At 37.2% G+C, this 27,999-nt stretch overlaps 2 protein-coding genes across 6 annotated transcripts in view; one reads left to right on the top strand and one right to left on the bottom strand.

The window, feature by feature from the left end:
• The first annotated feature begins 306 nt into the window (after positions 1 to 306).
• Positions 307 to 26,120, top strand: LOC124641719 (cilia- and flagella-associated protein 58-like). Its single transcript, XM_047179885.1, has 19 exons — positions 307 to 384; positions 976 to 1,104; positions 1,375 to 1,468; positions 1,820 to 1,955; positions 2,453 to 2,630; positions 3,075 to 3,194; positions 3,627 to 3,821; positions 12,090 to 12,211; positions 13,326 to 13,465; positions 13,828 to 13,966; positions 14,591 to 14,640; positions 14,849 to 15,027; positions 16,947 to 17,156; positions 17,552 to 17,702; positions 18,706 to 18,830; positions 19,905 to 20,062; positions 24,135 to 24,252; positions 24,466 to 24,532; positions 24,683 to 26,120. The coding sequence occupies exons 1-19, from the start codon at positions 307 to 309 to the stop codon at positions 24,856 to 24,858; spliced, it is 2,565 nt and encodes an 854-aa protein (XP_047035841.1). The 3' UTR covers positions 24,859 to 26,120.
• LOC124642078 (C-terminal-binding protein) overlaps positions 25,824 to 27,999 on the bottom strand; it is an 87,581-nt gene continuing 85,405 nt past the window's right edge. For all 5 annotated transcript variants that reach the window (XM_047180375.1, XM_047180379.1, XM_047180378.1 and 2 more), the window contains one exon: positions 25,824 to 27,772. In XM_047180375.1, the coding sequence (XP_047036331.1) occupies positions 27,707 to 27,772 (66 nt within the window). In that variant the 3' untranslated portion in view covers positions 25,824 to 27,706. The remainder of the gene's footprint in view (positions 27,773 to 27,999) is intronic.

The following is a 27,999-nucleotide window of genomic DNA, read 5'->3' as shown; positions in this document are numbered from 1 at the left end:
TAAAGATATAAGTATACACATACACGTAGAACTGAAAAATCTGCGTTTTTCCTCTTGTAGGCTGCACTATAGACAATAGTAGTTTTCATATCTCGTCCAAAAAGTATTAAACAACAACCAGGAAAACTCTATGGTTCAAATTTATTTTTCGCCACGGCGACGCCGTTTCCATGGTAACCACATAAACAGCGGAGCACCGAGACCATAGGCGATTTTTTAAACTGTTTACCTCAATTTTAGTTTTATAATAACGTTTATTAATATTTTTTGTGTCGTTTCAACAAAGTTTTAGTGTTTCTTTTCAAAATGGATGAAGAGGAAGAATTTGGGGCGGCGATCACAATCGGCTCGGAGACCACCGAGGCTGAGAAGGAATATGGAAAAGTAATTTTCTTTGTCATATTATTTTGCATAGCTCTATTATCCGAAGTTTTATTAGACTACATGTATCAAATGGGTAAAGTCATGAGAAACTATGAATACCTATATATTCCTACACTTGCATAAATATCATCGGGCTATTTACTGTGCCAGAGGGGGCAAATGTAGATTTTTCCAGCAGAGAAGGCTGGAGAAATCACTTGTTCGAGTCAGGTTACGACAGCTTATGACCCCCGAATGCCATTGATAACTTCACCCAAACTTGCCCTGGACTGAATAGAATACCTTAGATTATTACAACAATAGGTACTGAAAAAACCATTTTACCGTTAGTTTTCTAGATAACCAGATAACGTAATACAGGTATTATGATAGTGGGATTAAAACCTCGTTGACTGGATTTGAAATAAATCTCTTATGCAGAATTACAAATTATCTTTTTCTCTTTATGTTTAACCACCAACACAATAAAAATGAGGGGTATGTTATAAATCTCCCCGTTATGTGTGTTTATCTGTGGCCCAATTTTTTGTCCAAGAACTTGTAGGTAACTTTATTTTAAATGAAATCTTTTACCAAAAATATTTTGTTCAGGTCCTGGAACAGCTACGCGATTCAGAAGGCTTGAAATTCATCACCGATGTGTACACCAAGCTTTATGACACCTATTACAAACTCAAAGAAGATAATGCACATCTGTGTGATGAGAAAGAAAGTCTTCGGGTATGTATACTACACTACATTACAGTTCTATACCTATTACCATTACCATTTGATACCTTTACGATAACGAAGGACTTTTCACACAAATAAACAGTGCTTACAATAATGGATCAAATTGGTGAAGTTTTATTCTGTGTTTACATAGATTTTGAGCAAATTTTTAATTCAGTTTTTCCGAATACATACCTAATTGTATTGGTCTGTTAGCTTTTGGGTTGTTTTTGTTTAGGAAAATAATAAAACGCGCCAATTTTTTTATTAATATTTCAGAATAAACTCGGACGTTTCGATGACATGGTAACGGATTACATGGCTGAAATAGCTGAAAATCACAAGCAAATCGAAAAACTACGAACTGAAATCAGTAAGTTCTAATTATATGTGAACTTATTTATAGGTGCAGGCAATTGGCTGATGATAATATGACCATGCAAAGAAAATGCCGTACCGACCAATTTATATGACAATAAGCTTTGCATTTTGCATATGATAAAAAGTAGCCTTTATGTTATTCTGATATACCTACTCATGTTTCATGTTTCATAAAAATCCATCCAGTTGTTTTTGAGTGAAACATCTACAAATTATGCATCCTCTCGGTATAGTCGTCATACCTACTTGAAAGCGTAACAATGAAAAAAAATTGCAATTCTATCAAATTTTGGATAACTGTAAACCTATGTATATCCTTAAGTTAGTTCCTGTACTCTGACAGAGGAAGCCCAAGCTCTAGCAGATGCTATGCACGCCAGAGAACTGAGCAGTGTGGAGAGCTTGGAGACTATGAAGAAGCAGGTCATCCGGCTCGAGAAGGAGCTGGATGCTAGGAAACGTGCTGGTGAAGAGGACGCGTGAGTATTATGAGTAATAGACAGAGAAAGGGTAGATTTTGACGGACAAATAATTGCCGTTCCCAATTTGCTATCCTTCTGTTATTTGGTAACTGCAGATAGAAACGTCACATTACTTGTACGGGGTAGTGTCAAAAGTCCATCTCTAGTACCAAATCAAATCAACAGATGGGGCCTGTAGAAGGTACCGAGACTAAAGATTAAAATTAAACTGATATACACAATGCTTTACAGCTGAGCCTCTTTATAACATCCGATATTCCAAGGACTAGACTACTTCAACTAGATATAAAGAAATGTTCTTTTTGTACTTGCTGTTCGCCGTGGTTTCCCAATACTTCTTTTTATCATCTGTAGGAAATGGTTTCCGCAGATGTATAAAAAGGCACTACAATGTCTACATTTAAATTGGTTCAATACTTCTTTCCTCCAAGTCGTATAGAGTAACTTTTGCATGTATAAGTAAGGATTTTTATAACAAAACCTCTTTCCTCAAGTGGTGCAACATCAGCCGCAAAAGAGAAAGAGAAATTCGAAAAAGAAAAAGCTCGTCTTCAAGGAGAGCTGGATGCCCTCAAACAGAGGCTCGCCAACTCCGTTCAATACGTCGAGGAGTTGGAAGCCAAGAACCATGATAAGGAGCTCAACATCTCTAAACTTGAAGAGCAGATTGAGGTCAGGACCCAAATTTTCTATAGGTCTCCTCTTTTGGGAGTTAAAGGTGAATCAATCAAGGTGTAAGTTGTAGTAAGACTGCAACTGCCAAGAATACGTTTAGGTACTGTATGAATGATAAAATAATACTCGTAAAATCCATTTAATTACATCTAAGAAATATAATGAATGTTGAGGAAAACTATCAATCAATAGAATGTCATCAATATACAATAAAAAACATTTATTATTTTTGATGAATTACAGAACAATAGACAAATTAAAAATATGTAGGTACCTAGATAAGTCAACCTGGGGGTACTTCAAAAACTCTGATAAATATGTAAAAAAACGTCAAAAATATAAATAAGTTTCGATTCTAGTTGCCCATTCCAAATGTAGCTTCCTATGGAGAAGAACGGGCAAGAAACTGGTTACTCTCAAAATCTCATAAACTTATTGTAGGAGGCAGAAAATAATGCAGTGCGTCAGAACCGCCTGGTGGAACACTTGAAGGCTGAGACCAACGGCCTCAAATACGAAGTGGACGTCAGAGGAACAAATATTGCACAGCTCACGGAAAAAGTAAGTCTTTTTGTAGAAATAGTAACTTTCACTAGCTATACTTCGTATTCGATAGGAACTACGTCTCGCAACCGAATAAAGATCAGCATATCTCTGTCCTTTATCGAAAAAAAATTGGACGAGGAGAAGTTTGACAACCAGTATGGCTGCTGGCTGGGTTAAAAAAGTCAGGTAGCCAGAAGCTTCTTGTAAAACTCAAAGGTTAAGAGAAGGCATGGCAGATGATCTATGGTCTCATATCAAATACATAAGGCTAGACCATTTTTGGTCACTGGTCCACCCTTTGTGTAAACGACTTTTATTAAAGCACCCAAAAAACTGCTTCATTTTCAAAATTCCGCAAACCGTTGACATTTTGGATTACCAAAACCCACGTGCTTCTCAGTCCTCCCCGTCACTTCTTTTAGAAACATCTCCACATTCTTCCCCCAGTGTACGAAAGCAGAGAAAGCGATAGAGCGCCGAGACCGTCAGCTGAACACCATCACAACCAAGTTGGAGACTGCTCAAGCTGAACAAGAGGCAGCTTTCAGTAAGAGTGCTCAGCTCAGAGAACAGTTGGAGACTGCTAACTCTGAGCTGGACAAGTTGAAGTCACAGCTTAGTAATACTGCCAAGGAGCTTAAGGTGAGCAAGAAATATTGTTTCATTATTGTGCCTGTAAAATATATGTATATCCTTCCCTAGGATAGATTCGAGTCAAGTAGGACCCAAATCGCTTTCGGTATCTTATCGTAAATAGAAAATGTAAGTTTTTCAAGGAGTTCAGGATCTTATCTGTAAAAGTGTTACAATGTAATTTTAGTTTTTATGGGTTTACTAGCTGTTTCCTTCAGCTATATGCCGTGGCAACAATTTCCTCTACCCGAAAAAAATACACCCTAACCCTTGAATAGCGTAGCTTCACAGCAGTAAATGGTTTTTCAAATCGGTTCATTTTTCACACAAAATTCTTCTTTGCAATTTTAATTAAAACATAGGAGAACAACTCAATGTGTTATTTTGAAAACAATTCCTGGCTTATTCCTTTATCTCTGTTGTCGTACAAAGTGTAAATTCCTCCATATTTTTTCCTCAATCATCTTTACTCCGTCTACTACATCCGTCACTATACATATTAGAGATAGCACTGTTCGTCCATAAAAACTCTCATCTATTTGAACAATTATCTGATGTGGTAAAAAGGAACAGGCGCAAACTTAATAGTAATAGACTGTGTCTACATAGGGCAAACACAACTCTGGCAGGAAAAAGCGTATTATGTATGGCGCCAAAAATATATAATAAAATCCCTAATGATATAAAAAATTGTAATATCAAAGTATTTAAAAATAAATTGAAAATGATTCTGGCCAATAAGTGTTATTATAGTATTGATGAATTCTTGAATGAAGATAAATTTAATATTTAATTGTCTTTAATCTATAATAATAATGTTTCGTTGCTCTGCTTTAATTGATTTTTAAAGCCATTAAAGCATAATTGATTTTAATGTCTAATTAATTTGATAGTTATAATTTTTTTTATTTTTTTTAATTATTTAATACTAATATGATTATAATGTTTAAATTCATAATTTAATATGATTATTGCGCGCCGTAAGCCGTGGTAAGACATGCTGTACACATATTTTACTGAACATCTTGTCTCCTACCATGTTTTATGCAAATAAAGGATTTGATTTGATTTAAAAGCAACTACTGACTTCCGCACACCGGGATCCTCAACTATCCATTCACAATTATTTATCGCAAAATCACACTTAAGTTGCAAATTAGGCTTAAACATACACGTGTTGATCATTAATAAATTACAATATTTATCACCTACAGCTATAAAAAGTTATTTATGAGTTTAGTTATTATGAGAGAGCTATAAACTTCCTTAAATTTGACCGTGATTGCGAAATGTGTGTAACTTATCGAAGCAACCATTTTTTTGTTTGCAAATACTCAATTGATCTTCAAGTACTAATAAATCAAGAGACAGTGACTGCCAAACCTCCGATACATTATAAAGGTTAAAACACTCGGTTTTGTTTTAATATAGTTCCAATGCTAATTGCTATATCAGTCAAACTTCATACTGTAGGTACTCAACTGTAGGATGGATGCGTGCGTTTTCGAATGTCAAAATCACTCCTTTTTCACCGCTTTCTATGTGTTTTTACTGGGAAGTTAAGGAACTCTCCAGCAACATATGTCCATCTATTAGGCTTTCATAAAATACTATCTTCCGCCAACGGTTTCATCCGTAGTCCACTCCCTACAATTACTTCGCACTCGGATAAACAGTAGCAAATGGCTTTCCTCTTTAAATGGTTTATTTATCTATTAGATACTGAAAGAATTTTCTCAAATCCGAACATTATTTCCTGGGATTAAAGCATTCAAGCAAAGAAAAAAACTCTTTAGCTTTATAATTGAGTATAGATCTGGCAGTCGCTAGCTCTCAGTCTATAAGCTGTTACAGTACTGGTTGTAAGAATGTCTAAGCGTACTAAGGTCTCTCATTAGATTTGTTCGGCTCGACCTTGAACTCAAATGTTTGCAAAAAAAACTGTTAGTAGGCTGTAGGCATTAGGCATGAATTTATTTGTGCACCGATTCACGTTTGTGATCGCAGGCATGTCAAATGAAAATACATAAATAATGTGTTCTTTGCTCTTTGATCTTCAACAAAATTGACAATTACCTATGTAGGTAACTGACTGGTAAAAGTTTAAAATACTTACACTTGTGCTCAGAATTTAATAGTGGATTTGGATGGGCCTCGCTGGAGAAATTGCTGGCGTTACTGCAAACTCCGTTGAAGTCCCCGTTGAAACCCCGTGACCCTCAATGTAGGTGAAAAAGGCAAACTTACCTGGGAAACAGGGAAGTGGACAGGAAGGCAGTCTGCCGACGACGGGACACTCGAAATGCCGGCCGGCCAGCGGGAACTTTCTCTGCACTTGCTTCGTATTGTCTTTTCACGAGTCCGGGTGATCGAGGCACTAACAGACAGCACTTCTAGCGAGGCTTTTATGGGTTTTTCTTATTTTTATCGCGCGACGAGCCGCGGGCGATACCAATTTTTTGACTTTCCCAAAGAGAAGTGAAAACAAAAACGAAACCCGTCATGGCAGGAAGAAAAATAAAGATAAAGAAATGAGGAAACGACCAAGAAGTCTGAACATTTCCCCCCACTTGAAAGCCACATGGGTTTCACGGATAAGCCGAACGCAACGGAAGCTATGCTCGAAAGATATATGTATGTTAAACTAAAACTTAACTTCTAAGAATGAGCAATACGATATAAATTACTGAGATCGATATTGCTCGAATTATATCTAACATAAATTAATGAATTGGTAAAAGGCAGACCCTGACGATAGGTCGTCGAAGCGTCTTGCCATTAGCAGCTCGGAGAGTAACAACTCTAACAATATTATCGGCACCTGGGTGCACTTGTTCTATATGAGCCGATCTCCAGAGCAAAGGTGGAAGATTTGGTTCGTTGACGATGACTAAATCGTTATCTTTTAAATTAGGCGCAATTTGAAACCATTTGTTCTTTTGTTGAAGTGTGTGAAGATAATCACGTTGCCAAGCTCGCCAAAAGACGATTTGAAGACAAGCTAAGCCATTGTATACTATAGCAGATTTATTTTTATAAAGTTCATTAACGAACTCTTTGAGACATTTATTCGCGCCTAAGAAATTTTTACGACAAGCGGTTAGAACATAATAACACATATCGCGACGAGAAGCAAATCCGATTATCCAGAAGTTATGTTGAATCAACGATCGCGATGTTCTAGGACCGCAGTGAAGATACTTTAAATGAAAATGTTTAACTATCATTGGAGACAGTGGACTTAGTTTAGGTAAAAGCAGAGGGTGTAACGTAGATGTGAGTAAGTAAACCTCACCAATGCGTCCCCCCACTCGCAACAAACCGTCCTCATTTATAAACGGTGAAAGGTTTTGAATAGATTTGTAACCTTGTTGCTTATCAAGCACTGGATTAAATTCCGTTGTCATATATTGACTTTGAGTATACTGAACCAGAGTTCTCAATAACTTATTAAGTTCAGCGCTAGAACGAGGAGAAGTGTCCCAATTTTGTTTGGGACGTTTAAAATTCGATATAATACGAAACCACCAGGCTAAAGTTCCTTGATGTTTCATAAAATTGAAATGTCTAGAAATTAAAGTTGTATTTACATTTTGAACTTGACGAGAATGTAAATTTTCTATGATAACAAGTTCACGATTAGCTGCATACATTTTTAGTAAATGAAGAGCAGTACCAATCCAACAGAGCATAGTACTGCTATCGGAATAAGCACGAATAGAAAGATTAGGAATTTTATCCTTTACCAGATTATACATGTGAGATAGCACACGCGCTAGAAGCAAAAAAGCGCTTAGCTCGAGCCTATTCACTGTTGACGGCTTTAAACGAGCCACTCTAGACTTTCCTATCAATAGATGCGTTACAGTAGAATTTGTACATGTAACAGCGCATAAATACCCGCAGCATCTATATCCTTTTAATGAACCGTCGCAAAATCCTACTAAATAGATATCGATAAGATCTGGAGGTATCACTAGCCGCGGTAAGATAATAATTTTCAAACTAAATAAATTCGCGGCAGGCAAATGCCATTGTTTGACTAAATGTTCAGGAATACAAATTGCTAAATAAAGCGAACTAGTTACTTCATATGCAACTGCTGTGTTGCACTCATATTCTACGAGAGCGTCGGTAAGATTGTCTCGCCATAGAATATGTTGACAGCACCTCTCTTGAGGCCTGAACAGAATCTGTCTGTAAATGTTACAAACAGGAGAAACTTCAGCAGTAAGACCAATTTTATAAAAGCCAAACTTTGTAACTAAATCGACTATATCGATTTCAAGTTTAGGTCCTGTATGAACAATATTGTTCAACGTGTAATTATTCGTAGTCCGACTACTGACGTCGAAGACTACACGCAGTCGTGTCGTAGTACTTTCTGGACGCACGACGCAGTGATGCGGAATAAGATACTGAGCAGTAGACAAAGAATCAATAGGCTGCATATGTCCCAAGTCTTTGTACTGCTCCATGGAATCCTGATATTCCGTTTTAAACTCAGGTCGAGTACATAAACGTTTCTCTAGGTTGAGAAATCGCTTTAAAGCGTGGCGAGAAGAATCGCCAAGGGAAGGGGCATTATCCTTTAACATCAAAGGAACTAAATACCTATCCTCCGGAGTACGATATGTACCGGATTTCTGTTCACAAACTTCGTGAACTTCGTCTTTAGGGCCGGAAATTGTACATTTCGACGGCTCCTCAGACTCCCAGAACCGTTGAACGGTATCGTCGAGCGCACTGGATGACGCGACGAGTGACGTAACGGATTGATCTGGTGTACGAGTTGACGTGTCATGAAGAAACTGACCTGTTATCACCCAGCCGAATACACTCGATAACGCACAAGGTAACCCGGGACCGGGAGTGTAACGAGAGCCAGTATATATCCGGTCAAAACACTCAACTCCTAATAAAAGATCGATCGGACCCGATTTATAGAAATCGCAGTCGGCGAGATCTAAGTGTGCGAGGTAATCCTTGACGTACATCGGCAGCGATGACGAAGGCATCATTCCTGCAATCTTTGGTAAAACTACCAAAGAGATGTCAAACTGTGGTGACTCACTCAACCGAGGTATTATCGAACCAACAGTGTGACCCTTGATATTAACGAAATTTTGACCAAGCCCAGACACGATTAAGTTGCATTTTCTAATCCGCAAACCTAATCTGCGTGCGCACTCATTTGTGATCAACGAATCCATCGACCCGCTGTCGATGAGCGCACGAGCATACTGCATAGAACCATCTGAGTGACGCAAGCGCACTACAGCAGTACCTAAGATCTTTGTACTCTTGAACGGTTCAGCTGTCGTAGATGAGCAGGTAAGCGTGGTGCTTGAACCCGCTCTCACAGTCACCTTTGCATCACTCGCCTGTGTTTCTTTACTTTGACGTTCGATATGCAGCAGTGTATTATGTCTCTCGTTACAAATACAGCAAGACGACTTTGATTTGCAGTTAACATTATCGTGACCAGGACGCAAACAGTTAGTACACAGACGCAAATCTTTAACTAATGTTCTGCGTTGATCAACCGACATTGAATGCATCTTTCCGCAACGGTACACAGAATGACCTTCATTGCAACAAACGCATATTATCTGGTCTGACTTGGTATTATTTGAGTTAGGTTGCTTAATATTTAAGGAAATTAATGACGTTCGCGGACGATCATGATTTTCGACCTTATTAGTTCGAACGTTAAATTTATTAAAATTGGAAGAGCAAGCTAATGCGGGTGGCTGACTTACTTCCAGAACTTTTATATAATTTTGTAAATAAGCCAGAAAGTTATTGAACGTGGGAAGTTCGTCCTTATTCTCTAACTCGAACCTTCGCCTAGTGTCAAAGTCAAGAGGTCGAGACGCAATGTAAAATAAAATAAATTCACTTAAATCATTAATATTTAGAGCACGAAGTGCATTGACACTTTCATACAGTGTATTGGTTAATTCGGATAGATTCGATAACGATGGTTTTTGAATTGGGGATAATTTAAATAATTTCTCTAAATAAGTTGTCGCGAGAATGCGCTTGCTGTCGAACCTATCGATTAGCGCGTTATATACGACAGCGTAATTCGCTGATGTAATCGGAACGCCTTTCGTGAGCGACAACGCACTGCCGGACAAGCATGGAATTAGATAATGAAATTTTTCTATATCGGATAACGAGGCGTTATTATGCACTAATGGCTCGTAACTATCTTTAAACGTCTGCCAGTTTTCAATCTGGCCATCGAATTTTGGAATTTTCAACTTAGGTAGCTTTACAGCAGCAATCGATGATTGTGTACCAGATCCCGCTGCCAGTGGCGCACACGAACTAGAGTCAAGCGAATCGGCAAACTCAACGGCCGCGTAATATAACTCGTCAAACGACAACAAAACGAGATCCTCAATTACGAACTTCGGATTAATTTTTAATTGTATTTTATTAATTTCTTTACAGACTTCAACATAAGTATCGCGAATTTTTTCTATTGACTTATATCTGGCCTTGAAAGTAGATATTTTTGCTTTACTTTCTTGGCAACTTTTAACTAAGTCGTAAATAATTTGCATGTTTTTGAACGCATACTCGCGTTCTTTAATCAACGATTTCAATTCTACTTCCATCTTACCCAGAAACTACTGAATGAAGAAAGAAAAAGTTAACTGATTGGTTTATAGTTAAAATAAAATCCTTCGAGCACAACTGTCACTACGAACTACTTATAAGAGATCAACGGCGAATGCAGCAACAATACTCTGAGGTATAAGAAGTTTTGCGAGTGGAACAGATCGAAAACTCGATAGGAAATATTATTTTGAGAAAATATTACTAAGAAATATTAGTATTTACGAGGATTTGTGAGGAAATTCGTTCCTCACAGGAGGCACCAAAAGAAGAATGGATGGGCCTCGCTGGAGAAATTGCTGGCGTTACTGCAAACTCCGTTGAAGTCCCCGTTGAAACCCCGTGACCCTCAATGTAGGTGAAAAAGGCAAACTTACCTGGGAAACAGGGAAGTGGACAGGAAGGCAGTCTGCCGACGACGGGACACTCGAAATGCCGGCCGGCCAGCGGGAACTTTCTCTGCACTTGCTTCGTATTGTCTTTTCACGAGTCCGGGTGATCGAGGCACTAACAGACAGCACTTCTAGCGAGGCTTTTATGGGTTTTTCTTATTTTTATCGCGCGACGAGCCGCGGGCGATACCAATTTTTTGACTTTCCCAAAGAGAAGTGAAAACAAAAACGAAACCCGTCATGGCAGGAAGAAAAATAAAGATAAAGAAATGAGGAAACGACCAAGAAGTCTGAACAGGATTGCTATTGACTTATGCGAAAACTATACTAGATACGAATGCTAAATTCATTGATCGAAACAATCAGATATAATACTTCAAATCAAAATAGGAACCAGAAATCAGTAAGACAAAAATCTCAAGAAGATGCCTGCCACCATACAATAAAGGATACCTATTAACCCTTGCACTCAGAGACATTTAATGATTACTTAAGCCATCCCTTAAAGGATTTCTTTTACAAGTATGGCTAACCCGCTTTCGTGAGATATCTAGAACATCAGATACTCCAGTTCTATACTCAAAAGTATTATTCTAAACTGTAATATCTACATATCTTATAATTTAACATATAAATAAATTCACTGTTAATTATACTACATATAACAAATCTGATAAAATGTAAATTAGTTTACATTACAGTTATACTTTAAAAGTCTAGTTATAATATAATATTTTTGTACTGTTTTATGCATGTTGGTCAATGAAAGTATTTGTACCTACTTTGTTATAACAATAACTGTATGCATGATGTGTCCTTCTGTAATTAAATTAAAAATTAAAATTAAAATAATACACGTGCTAGATTTTTATCTTAGTTTTAAACTGTGTTGTTTATATTCTTCGTTGGAGGTCCTATAAATACGGTTACTGTTACAGCCTTTTTTATCGTCCCACTGCTCGGCACAGGCCTACTCTCACTCGGAGAAGGATTGAGCATTAATCACCACGCTTGCTCAATGCGAGTTGGTGATTTCAGACTATATAGTCCAGGTTTCCTCGAGATGTTTTCCTTCACCTTTTTATCAGCCATTAGTGTCCAAGTTATACCTACTTAGAAAGTACATACAAACTTAGAACAGTTGCATTGGTACTTGCCTGACCTGGAATCGAACCCACACCCTCATACTCGAGAGGTTGGTTCTTTACCCAAAAGACCACCACGACTATGAATGAATAAATATGAATTTTCCTAGAATACGATCGACGACAGCAACAAAATACGCAATGAAGCACAGAAAATGGCCAAGAACTTAGTTGCCCAGTCCAAGAGATATCAGCTTCTAGAACAAAGCAAAGCCGGCGTCGAAACTGATCGGTGAGATATTTTCAACTTTGATTACATACAGTTATGGTTGATTTTTACCTGCAGGCCTGCATTAACAGTCATAAGTTAGACCATGTTAGACTCCTTCAAAGATATAATAGTAAATTGAGTTATAATTTCTGTCATTTGAAAATGAATGTCAAAAATATATTCTACAGGTCTCATAAAGCTGACTTCTTCATTCGGCGATGTTAAAAAAACTGATAAATAGCAAATCGACTGCAAGCAAGCAATACCTCCTATCTGACATTTTTGTTACAAAAAACTCGTATCTTTTTTCTTTTACTATTAACTACCCTTAGACTCAAAATAAAAAGAAAAAAACTTTATTAATCGATACTATCCGTAAAAAAAGAAAACTTAGATTTTCAGTATCTCATTATACCTTGGAATAAGGATATTATTAAGTTTTATTGTTCCCCTTTAAAATCCACCCGGAGTCAGATAGGAGGTATTGCTTGCTTGCAGTCGAAATAGTTTCACCGTAGTATTTCAGTCTTTTCAGCAACGGTAGGTAAACCATTACTTAGCAAATCCGTTAAAACATACATCAAGTCCTTACTCAACACTAAATTCTTTATCATTCAAATACAAAATACAATACAAAATACAAAATATTTATTTCTTCAATAAGTAGTTTACAATCAGTATGTGATTGGAGCCTACTTTTAAGCAAATAATGCTTGTATTAGTAGACTCCACTCTTCCATATCAAGAGATCGTTATAATTAAAAAAGAAAAGAAAATCTATTTGTTACATTCAATTAAGTTTTGCCGAAGCGTGTGTGGGTGTGTGTGTATGTATGTGTGTATGTGAGTGTAGTGGGTGTGTGTGTGCGTGTGTGTGTGCGTGTGTGTGTGTGTGTGTGTGTGTGTGTGTGTGTGTGTTTGCGTGTTTATGAGTGAGAGCGCGAGTGAGGCGCGCCATTCATATTATGCTATACTGATGGTATAAAGGTACATTCTATTACAAATCCTTTAATCTTCTCATAAGAGCCCCTCAAAGAGCCCGTTGTTTTTCGCAAAAGGGTCATTAAGTATGTCAAACATTTTGCACAAAGAAAAAAACTAAAAATATTACAATCTATTTAACTCCACTGCCCAGTGAGCGGCTTCGGCAACAAGTCTCAGTAATGGAGCGTGACCTGATGCTCAACAAGAAGCAAGCCGAGTTCGACAAGCGAGACATCGAGAACTTGAAGAGAGAGAAGGAAATACTTACGAAAAACTTGCAGAAGATACAAAGTACGCGGTGTTTGAGCTATGTTTCCATGAGTTACCTAGTAAACAAACATTTTAATCAGGTTTTGATTTTATGATATATAAAAAACATGAGTTTTGCTTGCGACGACTGTTATTGTTGTGTTACTGATATAAAACAGAAAGAGTATAATTTGACTGTAGAAAAGTTAAATGTAAAAAAAGAAACAAAATTCCAGTAGAATTGTACTCTATTTGTGAAACTTCACAATACCATTGCAAATTGGTGTTCTATAAATGACGAATAATACACACCTTTTTAATCATTAACCAATTATAAAAAAAGGAGAAGGTTCGCAATGTTGTTAGTTACTTGATTTTCATACTAAAACTGTTGTAACTTTCAGACGAGGCACAAGAGAACCTAACCATGCTGGACCTACAAGAACAGAGACGCAAACAGTTAGAACACGAGCTGGAGATCAACTCGGCGCAGATACACAAGCAGCGCCTCATGATACGCACCTTCGAGAAGGATAAAGACAGGTCAGTGTAGATAGGTGGATAGAAATGGTTACAAATGTGTGCAAAACATGATAGGTACATGAAAGATGAAATAAAAGAAGCAGGATATTTTATGGATACTACTTCCCACTGGGAGAAAGTATGAGGGGCCTGCCGTAAGGTCTGCGGTGGGGAACTGGACGCCATAGATTCCCAGACACTCCACTCAAGTGAGGTCGGAGTGCCGCTGGGTCTTTTAGTGGGTATACCGGGAACGTCTGTACCGAGGAGTCCCACATACCCCTGGTACGCAAACAGCTGGAACACGAGCTGGAGATCAACTCGGCGCAGATACACAAGCAACGCCTCATGATACGCACTGTTGAGAAGGATAAGGACAGGTTAGTATCCACAGATCGACACTCGACAGAAATGGGTTCAAATATGTGTAAATGATAGGTACATGGAAGATGAAGTAAACGACGCAGGATAATTTTAAAGATCGTAAGAAAGTATAGTAATTTCTAATGGAAATTGACTTAGTCAGGTAGATTGCAAAAAAGTAGTACTAAATAAAAAAAAAGTGGATGATAAGGAATGTCATTAATATAATCTAATCTTAACTTGAACTACAAACAAATTGTACTGATTTTCAATATATTACAGGATGTTGGAAGAGACGATCGCTCTAAACGAGAAAATTGATGAAATAACAGGTAAGTTCCTTAAGCAACAAACACAAAATAATGGAATAAATATATAAATACCCGAATATAATATTCAAGCGCGGTAATTAGCCCTTTTTTCACCAAGAGGAGGCCCTGTACTGCAACAAGCTCGATAATGACAAACATAATATTCTCCAAAAAGCTACAGGGACCTAGTATAGAATATTTTGAATGACTTAAATGTGACGTCACCCAGAGGAGGTCCGTCTCCGCACGGCCGATATCCTGGACTTGAAGAAGGCGTTACGCGAGGAAACCATCAAATCTCGCAAGCTATCCGTCTCTCTGGACGCCACCAGGGCTGAGAGAAACATGCTACACAAGAACTATACCGAAGCTTTAGATGAGATACAGGATCTTAAGCAAAAGATGAAGGTAAGCACTATGAAAGACTTGATGAGTAAAAAGAGTTATAAAGAATCATGAAAATAGAATTTATTAAATAAATAATGTATATTCGACAATCTATTTTCAAGAAAATTTAAGACTTATAGCATTACAAAACAAAGGGACTATCGCTATAAAATAGTCTGAATACAATTAGAACTCGAATATTTACATCGTTTACAAAAAACCGCGAATCTGTATTTCTTTTAAATTTGTCATATCGGGTGTGTCGTTCATAATCACATTAAATGAAATGCGTTAATATACTGGTTAATATATGTCAATTAACACAAAGATAAAAGAAAAATACGTAAAAATAAAAAAAATATTTTTCCAAACAAAGTAAATGGAACAAAAATGTGCAAAAATTAGAACACCATATAAAAGTCAGTCATTACAAACATCTGAAATAGGCATGATGACAGTAATCAAAAATCATTAAAATAATATATTTATTAAATTAAACTTGAAGCTTGGAATATAAAACGCGCATTGTTTTCTTTATTAATAATGTGATTAATGTGTATTTTTATAAAATAAAATTACGAAATAAGGCAATCCGCCATGATATCTTGAACACCAATCAGAGCTCGTGACGTCATCTCTCAAAACAACTCGCGCGAAAGCGCGCGAACGTCACATTTCGTTATTGTGAACTTCCACTGCGATCTTTGTTTTTAATTAATTAATTGTTTATAACACGAGTTATGGAGCCCGGATTTATCAAGGCAAACAGCGCTAATTTGCCTAGAATTGAAATCATAATGCTGGGAGAGTTTTTGGCATCAAATAAAGATTTTTGTTCAGCTGAATTTAGAAATGTTAAAACTTCCATGTAAGTATACTAGTTTAATTAAAAAAACTTCCATGTAAGTGTATTAGTTTAATTAAAAAAACTTCTATGTTAGAATATTAGTTTAATTAAAAACAATTTTAGTTATAAATAATTCCTTAAAATTACTTTTGACAATGTATTTGTTATCAGGTGTAAATGTTAATGAAATCTATTATCATGGTTCTACCCTTTATTTATAAATTGATTTTTCTTTTAGGTCCTCCAGGCCATCCTATGGTGATGACGCTGTGAGTTACGTACAGCTGAAACGCAAAAAATAAAACAAAAAAATAAAGTTGTACCCTGGGCAATATTGCTTTTGAATCTCGCCTTGCAAGTTTAAGCCACTTGTTTCGTATTTTTTTATTGTGAGGAACGTACACAAATAACTTATCAGGAGTTGTTTTGGATGTGTTCTTACACTGGGGGACCCCACAACACCTATGCACTTTCGAATTCATATTAAATAACACTAAAAACTTAATTATTGCACGAGCGTTGTTTACTTGCGTCTTATAATTTCAGTCGTGACGTCACAAGTGACGCCATGACACTGACAAGCGTTTTCGCGCCGGATTCAAAGTGGACAGAGAAAAATGCAATTATTTGATAAAAAAACTTCGCATTTTCTTAAAATTAATAATTTTTCATATAAAATAGACGTATACCTACATCATACAAAGGAATTTAAAAATTTGTCATCATGCCTATTCTCCCTTGAAAACTGACAGCTGTCAACTGATCAAAACATACGATACTACTAACTTTATCTCTGCTTTACACATGATGTTGTAAATTATAAAAACGAAAAATGACTGCTGTGGCTAAACCACAGAATGGATTAGGTTAGTTTTTTTACAATTCGTCATAGAATATCATAAAGTATATGCGATATGATTTAATGTGATTGTGAACGACACACCCGATATAATGTAGTCAAGCTGAAGAAGAAGAATTAAGTTTTTAGAGCAATGAAAAAATCCCTCTTCAAAATCATTTTTAGTAAACAATTCAGAAATGCCCTTTCATGTATCTGGTCTTTCGATACTCAAAGATTTTCATTTACAAACAGATGTTAGCATATCAAATAGAGCAGCTCAAAGAAGACATAAGTGGCAAAGAGACGGGACTGAAGTCCTGCGAGGGCTTCCTGGGCAAGTGTAACAAGAAGAACGAGCAGTTGCGCGTTGAGATACAGTCGGGGCTCGTCAAGCTGTCTGAGGCGAGGGCTGATATAGCAGCCTTGAGGCAAGAGGAAGCTAGGCTCAATAGGATAGTTCAGGTAAGATAGCTTTGTCCCAGTCTATTTAATTTGTGGTTCTATTCTGTCTTTGATTTTGGTGCCCCATTCATTCTCTCTGGAAAGGAAGACCAGGTAAGAATTTCTATCCTAAACGTTGATTTTTCACGGGTATTTAAACTATTGATAAGGTCTGAAAGTAAAAAATCACTTGGATCCACAATTTTCGTTCTGTTTGTCAAAAATCTCTTACATTCTATTTTTAAGAAGTTGGATAACCCCAACGGCTTAAAACATCTCATTCTCCTATGGAAGTTTTCTTCCACTTTTACCACATCGAGAAAGAGTTTATCTCATCATGTATACATAACGATAAACCAACCATACCCAACCGATTTGACGGCGAATTTTATCTAAAATTGCCATCTTCCATGTAGGAAGGTGACGCAGCTCGCGCAAAACTCATGAAGGAGCTAGAAGGTCTGATGAACGAGCGCGACGTGGTGGGGGCTCAGCTAGTCAGGAGAAATGATGAGATCTCACTGCTGTATGAAAAGATACGCATTCTGGAAGTTACGCTGCAGAGAGGTAAGTTTTAGATGGTCTCTAGAAAGCTGGTATCACACCTTGACTTGAATATAAATAAAGCAAGTTGCGCAGATAAACCAATAGAAAGAGAAAACATAAAATAAAATGGCCAGAGGCATAACGGGCAATCCACCTCTGTGTGAGAGGAGGCCTGTGCCTAGCAGTAGAAATAGTCCATCATCCTCCTCCGAGCCTTTTTCCCAATGTTGGGGTCGGCTTCCAGTCTAACCGGATGTAGCTGAGTACCAGTGCTTTACAAGGAGCGACTGCCCTATCTGATCCCCTCCACCCAGTTACCCGGGCAACCTAATGCCCCTTGGTTAGACTTGTGTCAGACTTACTGGCTTCTGACTACCCGTAACGACTGCCAAGGATGTTCGATGACAGCCGGGACCTACAGTTTAACGTGCCATCCGAAACACAGTCATTGGTGTCTAAGATATACTTAGAAAATAAAGAAATAGTATATTTTTTTTTTTAATTAGCCTACGCTGTCCCACTGCTGGGCAAAGGCCTCCCCCATAGCTTTCCATTTTTCTCTGTCCATCGCTGTTTGTGGCCAGTCCGAGAGGAAGCTGTCCAAGTCTTCTCTCCAGCGTTTTCTTGGTCTCCCTCTCGGTCGCCTTCCATCCTCAGGGACCCAGTTTGTGGTGATGTTGGCCCACTTGTCCGGGTGCATTCGACAGATGTGACCCGCCCAATCCCACTTCAACTTTGCAGACTTATTGCCCACATCGACTATGCCCGTCTTGGACCGGATAATGGTGTTTCGTATCCGGTCATTAAGCCGTATATTGAGCAGGCTACGCTCCATGCTCCTTTGGCATACTTTTAACCTGGACTTTTGAAATAGTATTTAGCATTATATTATTTGCAAGCCCTTACAAGGCCAAGTTAGGCTAATCTTCAAAAAATCAGCTGCCTTCCTAAATATATTATTTTAATGTAGCAGCATTGTTATTTCTGTAATTTTTGAATCGTCTCAAATAACTATTACTTAAAGGTGAGCGTCAATATGAACAGCGCGTGGAAGACATCAGACTGCTTCGGCTGGAGATCATCCGACTGCGCAAAGAGAAAAACTTGCTCTCTAAAGGAATTGAGAATATGACCGATTTGAGACTTGAGGTAAGTTCTTGTAATTCTTACATGATTTTGATCATTTCATAATCATCATCAGAAATGTCAATATAGGCACCCCTTTTCATGGTTCACTGCAAAAACATATTTTTTTATTTAATTTCTTCTTCGCAAAGTTCATCGACATTGCTCAACCCATTCATCAACTTTGAGTAAGTGTAAGTTTGTATCAAAGAGCAGATAATTTATATCCTGAAGCCTGAAGGCGAATTGAAAAGTAAATAGAAAATGTGTGAGGACATTGACTTATGATACATTTATGCCTAAAAATAAGCGGTTGCACTGTAGGTAGCACTTTGTGAATGCCTAAATAAAACTTAACACCTAGCCTATGTACAAGGTTTCATGAAATTCACACTACATTACGAACATAAATATATACTTGTACATAGGTATTTTCATTTTTGTCGTTCCAATTTTTTCAAAGTCAGATTCTGTTATAATAGTGTCTAACGAGCGGTTAGCATTCTCATTGATCTAAGTATGATTGCTAGGCTAGATGGCTTCAAGCCTTAGTTAATAATTAATCGTTGATATTGAACGCTGCATCATTGACCTCCTCTTATTTGGAACGCTAAACTAGTCAGGTATTGTGTCTGTTGTTTTTTTATACCGGCAAAAGTAACGTTCTATTTATCTAAATTAGTGGGGTATATGGACATGCCCACAATCTTAATTTACCTACTTGTAACGTCTCAATCATTTCTCCTTATTATGTCGTCCAACTGCAAATGTATCGCTAATGTACCTTTTATTTTCTCCTTTATTCGGTCCGATATGTACTGTCTTATTTACTCTCCTTATCTACTCCCAACACACACATATACACTTTTTTATGTACTCCCCTGATTTTCTCCCTTAGATAGGGGTTAGTATCTTATGTACTATGCTGCCTCTACATACTCCATTTAAAGAAATTGGAGATGAAAAACAAATGTTCCAAAATAAAGTCTAAACAACATTTTACAAAGCAGCATTACTTTCAATCCAGCTTCCCATTCAACATCTGAGAACTATCAAAAGATCTAAACACCAAATCCAGCTCCATTTCTTTCCACCCAGGTATTCAACTTGGAACGCGAATTGGGCAGAGAGCGTCTCCGCGTGAGGGCGCTAGAGGAAGCTCTAGAGACGCCTCTGAATGTCCACCGTTGGCGCAAACTGCAAGGCACAGACCCCGAGAGCGTACGACTTACGCAGAAACTACGACTCACGCAGAAGTAAGTATTTCAACTCGTAGTTGTTCAAGTTGTAGAGGAAGACCTGTAAACATGTCGAAAGATCTTAACACAAAGACCCCGAAAGTGTCAGACTCACGCAGAAGCTTCGTCTTACTCAGAAGTAAGTGTTGCTCAGGTCAACTCATCAGATGTTCACGTAGGCTAGAGAAACCCCTGGAAACACCTCTTTACGCCCACCATTTTGGGGTAAGTTATAGGTATACCCCAGCGGAGCCCACCAGGGTCAAGGCCTGCCGGGGCTGCGTGATTGTTCGAAAGGGTAACCGCGGTCCTGGTATATAAAAGACCCAGCCACGCAGGAACATAATGGGTTTTCTTCAGTAGGTATAAATCTGACACTCCCCTCACGCTGCTAACCCACAGCGGGAGGAGTCATTTGATGATTTCCCATAAAAAAAGGCAAGTTATGGACTTCTACCTACTCATGTCTCTCGCAAACCGTTCAAAAGCCCCTCTGTCAAGCTTTTCACAACTTTGACGTTTCAATGTTCCTATGCGTAGTCGGATAAAAAGTACGTAAGTTAACGTCCGTATATAAAAAGCATGCGTTCCGAATTGTCATGACAAAGCCACAATCCAAAATTTTGCCTTGAAAATCTAGCCTTGTATGTTGTAGGTAAAACAAGCCTAACCTCTTGAAAGAACTCAGTATGTAGTACCTGTGTAGCTTAGCTTGCGTCGTCGTACAAAAAGTTTTCATTGACCTGGTTTGTGTGACGCTTAAATTATTAGCCGTTCAGTCACAAAAACAACAAAAAGGTAAATTGATTACTAATAGATTTAAAATGAAATAAAAACTGTTTATTATTTTATTGATACTAATGACGCAAGTAGACACATAAAACGGTAAGACAGGAACAATCATGCGCTTGAGTTGATAATTCAAAAACGTCAAAACAAATACATACTCGAAGACCTTGTTTCGAGAAATCTTTACTTACTAACCTTATTATAACAAACACTAATTAATTATTAATGAGTAAGCTTTAAATCGCACGCAAATAATTTGAACAAATGTCAAATAGTACGAATGGGTATCTCCGTTGAAAACATCGCATGCATCATACACACATAGCTACCTACATTTGTTTGCTTAACGCCAATATTTTGTGGATATTCCATCCAATACGGATATTTGCAAATGATTCGGTAGATAATTCAAAAGATTCCAGTTAATTTCTAAAGTGTTTTAAAGGTTCAACGTCATTGGTTAATTTATAGTAATTCTTTCAAAGTAGGCTTTTCCCAAGTTTTTCGCCATAGTTTTCCCGGATGCTAAATACAAAGAATTTGTAGTACCTTTGATTGTAGTAATTGGATAACAAAAGTTCTTGCTAAAGCTAATTTTATGAATATCCGTAAGAACTGACATAGATCTACAAAGACAGACGGCATCCCAAAAGAAATACATTTTCCTCGGTTGAACCTGCAAGAACAAATTAATTACATAAAAGAAAATAAATGATGATTCAACGTTAATAAAGATCATTAAATGAATCTAAAGCTACGTCATCAATATGTAGATCTATGTCAGTTCTTACGGATAATAATTAAATTCAAAAATAAGTCAATAAAGTGATAGATGGGTATCTGACACGCATTGTATCGTGTTGCAAACACAATGGGTTCTGTGATCAGTCAATTTAGACAATTACTAGTGACAGGTACGGCGCCGGTGACCGCGGAGTCAAAATATCCTGCCTTGAACGTTCAATGGTCAAGATTGCGCATTTATAATTTGTTAACTACTTGTACTAAGGTCTCTTGTTAGAGAGCTCTAATTTATATAATTACCTAGAGATACTTAGATTATTTCACACATATTTGACATATTACCTAATTGTTTATTACCATATTAGACGAATAGATATGACAGTGTAAGACGCTCTGTAGCTACCGAGGTATTTTGAGATTTGTTTGCAATTGCTACAAGCCTGTCTGCCTTAGAAAATACTAATGATAAATTGATGATGCATAGGTAAAATTGTAGACAATAGGTTTGCTAAAGTTGTTCCTACACGTTGAGTTCGAAAATTACTGGAGATTACCTAGATGACAATTCTGAGTGCAGTTAATTGGTACCAAAGCTAATGTTTACGTAAACGGTCAAAACGTTAGAGCTATAATTTTCCTTATTATTTCAGTATCAATGCAACTTGTCCTCACTTCAGCAAAACAGCAAAAAATAAGCCACCCATCAGTGTTGCAACTAAAAATAAACAATACAAACTTACAATTTAATAAAACCTTATTTTATCCTCAAATGTCTAAATCAGGAAAATAAATAGTGAAATTTGGTCCTTGGCTAACTGAACCACGGCTAAATTGATTTACTTCTAGACACAATAGCAACTAAATACCTATTTTAATTGGCAAGAAGAAATAACGTCTAAAATAATCAAGTTAGATGAAGCTTGACGCTACTTTGAAGAGACAAAACAACAATTATTTCTGTAAGACAATATAGTAAACAATGCTAATGAGTACTGTTTTGTAAAGAATTACCGTTATTTATACCTAATTATAGTTTTAACATTGATCTTCGCGTAAGGTTTCAAAATGGTGTCGCTTGTTCAGACCTTAAAGTGAACAAACCACTTAATTTAACTGAATATATTTTTTTGGGTTAACCTTCTCATTCAACAAATAAAAAGGTTCTATTTTGGTACTCTTAACTAAAAGTACTTAATCTATATTTAGCCCACGCTTGAAAGTGTTTCAGATCTCAATTAATTTGACCTTTCGCCGTTTTAAACTTGGATAAAAATAAGACTAGGTAATTATCCTTACTAATATTATAAATCGGAAAGTGAGTTTGTTTGTTTGTTTGTTTGTTTGTTCCGCTTTCACGCCGTAACTACTGAACTGATTGCTTTGAAATTTTGCAGACGTAAAGTTAGAAGTCCGGATTAAATAATAGGGTACTTTTTATCCCGAAAAAAATAGATATTCCCGAGGGAAAACAAAAATATTGTTTGCTTGATGGATGGATTGTAGATGGCGCTGTGTGTCGTTTAAAACAAGGTAATATATTGCAAACGAATATAAACATGTAAATTTAGAAGCTAAATGATACGATAATGAATCCCCGAAAATGAGGAATTCCCGAGGGATGATGTACAATTTGTTTAATCGTCTAAACTGTTTTTTTTTACATCTACTTATATATTGCAAACGAATATGAACATATAAATTTAGAAGCTAAATGATACGATAATGAATCCTCGAAAATGAGGAATTCCCGAGGGATGACGTACGATTTGTTTTATCATCTTAACTGTTTTTTTTACATCTACTTATCCTGAATTAACTATAATTCAACGAATTACTAATTGGTATAAGTATTAGTTAAGTTATTTCGTTCTTGAGGTATGCGATAGATGGCGCTGGGTGTTTTTAAAACGTGGTAACGATGTGTTTTTAAAATACATAAGAAGTGGAATGATAGCTTTTTAAAACGTGGTGACGTTGTTTTTTTTAAGATACGTAAGAAGTGCAATGATATCTCGCGCTTTAACCTGTAGCTCATTGTTCAATCGCGAGCTTCCCGATAGCTCGATAGATGGCGTTGTGCTTTTCTGTATCGTGGTGTTAAGGTTCGCCGCGAATTAGTCTGTTTTGAAATCAGTGGGGCCCAGTAGCGCCAGGGCCAGCCGCGGCTGCGGGTTGTTCGAAAGAGGTACCGCGGCCCTGGTATATAAAAGGCCTAGGACGGAACACGACGATTTTAGTCAGTAAGAGTCTGACACTCCCACACCGCTGCTAACCCACAGCGGGAGGGGTGAACCGAATTCCACGCGGGCGAAGCCGCGGGCGGAAAGCTAGTTTTAAATAAGAACAGACCACTAAATTGGCGTGAAATACCTATCACTTTATCTGTCTTATCTATTAAAACTGAAGAGTTGGTTTGTTTGCTAAAACGCGCTATAAGAAAAAAAAACAACAGAACACTATTAAAGCAACTAGCGGAAACTAGTGAGTAATGAACGTAGGTATGTAAAATGACCCATCTTTACTAACTTGCGTTTTAATCCAACTTCTTATATTTCAGAAAAGTATTAGCACAAAGCGAGATGCTGGTACTCAAGGATCGAGAACTGAAGGAGACTCGGAACCTGTACACCGCCGTCAAAGACATGCTGGCTTTGCAGCCCAGTCCTGAAATACAGGTGACTCAATGACGTTACAGTTAACCAAGTATCATTGGAAAATGTTATCTATTTGTTGATGGATTTTGAACCATATTTTAATGTTATAGGGTCTTAAATTATATTTTTGGAGTCGTTACAAAAGCCAATACATGCAAACCTCTTGTTAGTCAATTTTCTAATAAATTTCCCATATAACGAAGGACTTGTAATCATAGGACTACCTGTTTTCAGATAACACTAAATCGCACGCAACGTGCACTGTCACAAAGGACCACTAAGATGAAGTGTTTAGTAGCAGGTAAGTATATTTTCGACTTTCAAGTAGCTATCAGATGACAATCATCATGATGATGAAGATGATGTATCATATCTGATACATACCGACAGAGTCACTGCTTCGAAAAAGCGAATTACTATTTCTATATAATAAAATACCACACCATTCCAGAGCTAAGCATGCGCGAACGTCAAGTAAACGACCAACGTTTAGAATTAGAGCGAGTGAACTCGGAGCTGCAATCCTTTAAACAGAAGTACTATGAAATGAAGCGAGCTCTTGATGCGGACGAAGCCAGGAGGCTGAAGGTAGCTACGCCGCCTACGCCCGCAACGCAGAAACAATAGGGACCTATAAAATAACGATTTTTAAGTGCCCTATAGGTGCTGCGATGGTACAATACCTATTTTAAATGTATTGAAATCTATCTAGGAAGATCATGGTCAAACTTTTGTGGCCATGATGGCAAGGTGTCTATGTTACAGGGTCGGGTTTGGACCTATATTGCTTTACGTTGACTTTACATCAACTTGGCTTGTTGCCTTATGTCCACCAATGAGGCCTTATTGTTTTTATACAAATTGTGCAATCACCACTGTAGGGGTTACCTTGCAAAGATGGTGGTAGACACTTTTTAACCTCTCGTATGTCGCTGATTATAAAACGATAGAAAATCAATTGTGTCTCGCCTATATCTGCGATCCGACATACATCGGGTTAATGCTGTATGTGACTACTGGTCCTTTCAGAACAACATTTCCTAACAGTTACCTTCCAATATTACATGTTTGTACTTATTTTTTTTATTGTAGTGAAATAATTTGATTTTAACTTAATTATCAAGAAAATTAACTTTCATCGTAAAAGCAATTAGTGTTGTCGTAAACCGAATTTATGTAAGGCCTTACCTACCATGTCTTGCATTTTTTATGTGCATAAAATATTCTAGTATTTTTAATTATGTAGTAGCAGTTTTAACTATTTATAAAATTAAGTTTCTTGTTTGTTATAGCCCCGAAATGTTAATTTATTTATTAGGAATAATATACGTGCCAATTTATACTAATGATCTCAGTACCGCATGAAATGTTATATTTGTAAAACTTGTGTTTTTAAAGTTACAAATGTGAAATATAATGCAGGTACGCCATGTTATCATAGAAGTGTTTTAAAGTTATAAGACGGTCGAGATATATCTCAATATTTTGTTATGTATTAGTTCTATATTGGTTGTATGTAGCGACATAGTCAATCAGAACTGAAGAGACAGGTTGACATTTGTTTGATGATCGTAATAAATAAAACACCCAGGTAATTAATCCGAAAACAATAGTTTTATTTAAGAACTTTTCACTTTCTCATAAAATATACACATTGTTTTTGTCATTAAACTAAATGTAAGTAAATACTAATTTTTAAATACCAATTCTCACGATTGTCAAACGGGTGCAGGGCGGGGCGATGCCCCTCTATTGCGTTTCGGTTCTAAATTTTATATCATGGTGTTCTTTCATGTTCATGTACAAATTCGTCACTTAAACTCTATTTAAAAAAAATATTCAAATGAAAGGATGATTTTGTACATTTTCAAAGTAAAAAAAAAGAAACACGAAGACATCCGTTTTCTCGTTAATAAAGTGTGATGATAGAATTCTACAGTCCTTTTGTTGATTACTTAAAAATAACAGTTCGAATGCATGCGCTCGGGCCGCGGCCGCGTGGGTACAAACAAATGCGATCAAATGCTTATAGACCAGCTGGGACCATGCATCGAACGTATGCTAGTACACAGTATACTCCAGCGCCGTCACTCTCCACGATACGTCTGAATAACGCGATAATATCTCACTGCGACACACTCACTGACAACTTATTTGCATACAACATTAGCGTTTAGTCCATTTGTACATTTTAGCTTGGTATCACAAGCTATTCTGCCGCTGACCGGGTCAGGGCAAACGAGGAAGCATGCTTTACTCACGTTTACATTAACGCCTTACAAATATCGATAATTACGCTAGTCTATTTACTTTTTGCACTATCATTATTAGGCGTAAATGTAAACGTGTACCTCTTTATTATGCAACAATAACTTATCAATCGACTTTAACTGTCCACTTGAATACACCCAACATTGTCTTTGAGCAAAAACTTTACAAAAAGCCGATTACAAATTCGGCCGCTAATTTAACTGTGCGTGAAAAATATGATGTTACGCAAGCGTAATGAATCTCATGTACATTTTATTTTTTTTAGTCTAACTATTGACATGATGAAACTACTCCACACAGTGGGTCATTGCCTTTGCCAGCTTGAAACACCCTGTTTCACTGAACAACTGAGCAATGCTCGACTGCGTGAAGTAGGCTGTGGTATCGACATGTTATCGCATTATTTACACGTACAAGAACACTGCACATACACGCTTCGGCCCGCGATCAAAACACGCATTTTACCATAACAGTATCTATATATAGCTGTCCCAACTTACCAAATACAAACACAGAATCAAGTATTCGCTCATATCGCGCGACGTTTGCATCGAGACGCGCGTTCACAAGGAATCTCATAATCACACTGAAATAAAACTGTGTACAATCACACGCAACATCTCTGCAAGCCGTATGCACTAACTATATTATTTGTCTCATTTACCAGACGTATATAAAACATGTTCAGCGCTTATCACCAGTGCTTCTTATTCAAATAGTCGAATGTGTCGAAATCTTTTGCTTTCTTCGCCTTATTGTCAGTAACATGAAATCGACTATGAAACCACGAAGTTAAAAACAAATGGAGTGCCATAGTTTTCCTTAGAATCTAGTTTAGTTAATTAGTGAAGTTTTGTCACTGTGTATTCCTTGTGAATGTGTATCAGGGTCAGCTATTAGCATTCCACTTGTGCCCTCCGTGACAGGAACATATTTGACTATAACAGATTGCAACAGGACGAACAGACTCACTCGCCGCGGATCGTACGGACGCACTAAGACTCACTAATTTACTATTTAATATAATAAAGCGTTGTGTCGCCTCTATGCAAACGCCGCGACTACAATATTATATCACTCGTTGGCTTACGACATAGGTACTTATGACATAATTGCGATGGAATCAATAAAACTATTGTTTGTTTGTATGTTTGTTTAGTCGGTCGGCGTGATCACGGTACTGTAACGTAGCGCATCGTGTCGCCTAGTGGACGTCGGAGCTCTCCTGCTTGTTCAACTGGTGGTTGGCCGGGTCCGACGTGTTGATTGGCTGTAACACACAAACATAACCGCTGATTAATCAATACTTGTTAACATTTTACTGAACGACTTCAATAATTTGACAGAAGGTCCATAAAAATACTTTAAAATTGGGAAATCCATCGATAGAATGATAATATTGGAAACAGCTTATGTTCATAAATAATGGTGAAGAATGATATAATCTAGGAAAATTTTAATTTAAAAAAAAAATAGTTGCCTGGCTGCCCATACTAT

The sequence above is a fragment of the Helicoverpa zea genome, chromosome 23 (genome assembly GCF_022581195.2).
Source record: "Helicoverpa zea isolate HzStark_Cry1AcR chromosome 23, ilHelZeax1.1, whole genome shotgun sequence".
In the NCBI taxonomy this organism is placed as follows: Eukaryota; Metazoa; Arthropoda; class Insecta; order Lepidoptera; family Noctuidae; genus Helicoverpa; species Helicoverpa zea.
The sequence above is the reverse complement of the archived record's forward strand: the minus strand, read 5'-3'. Positions and strand labels throughout refer to the sequence as shown.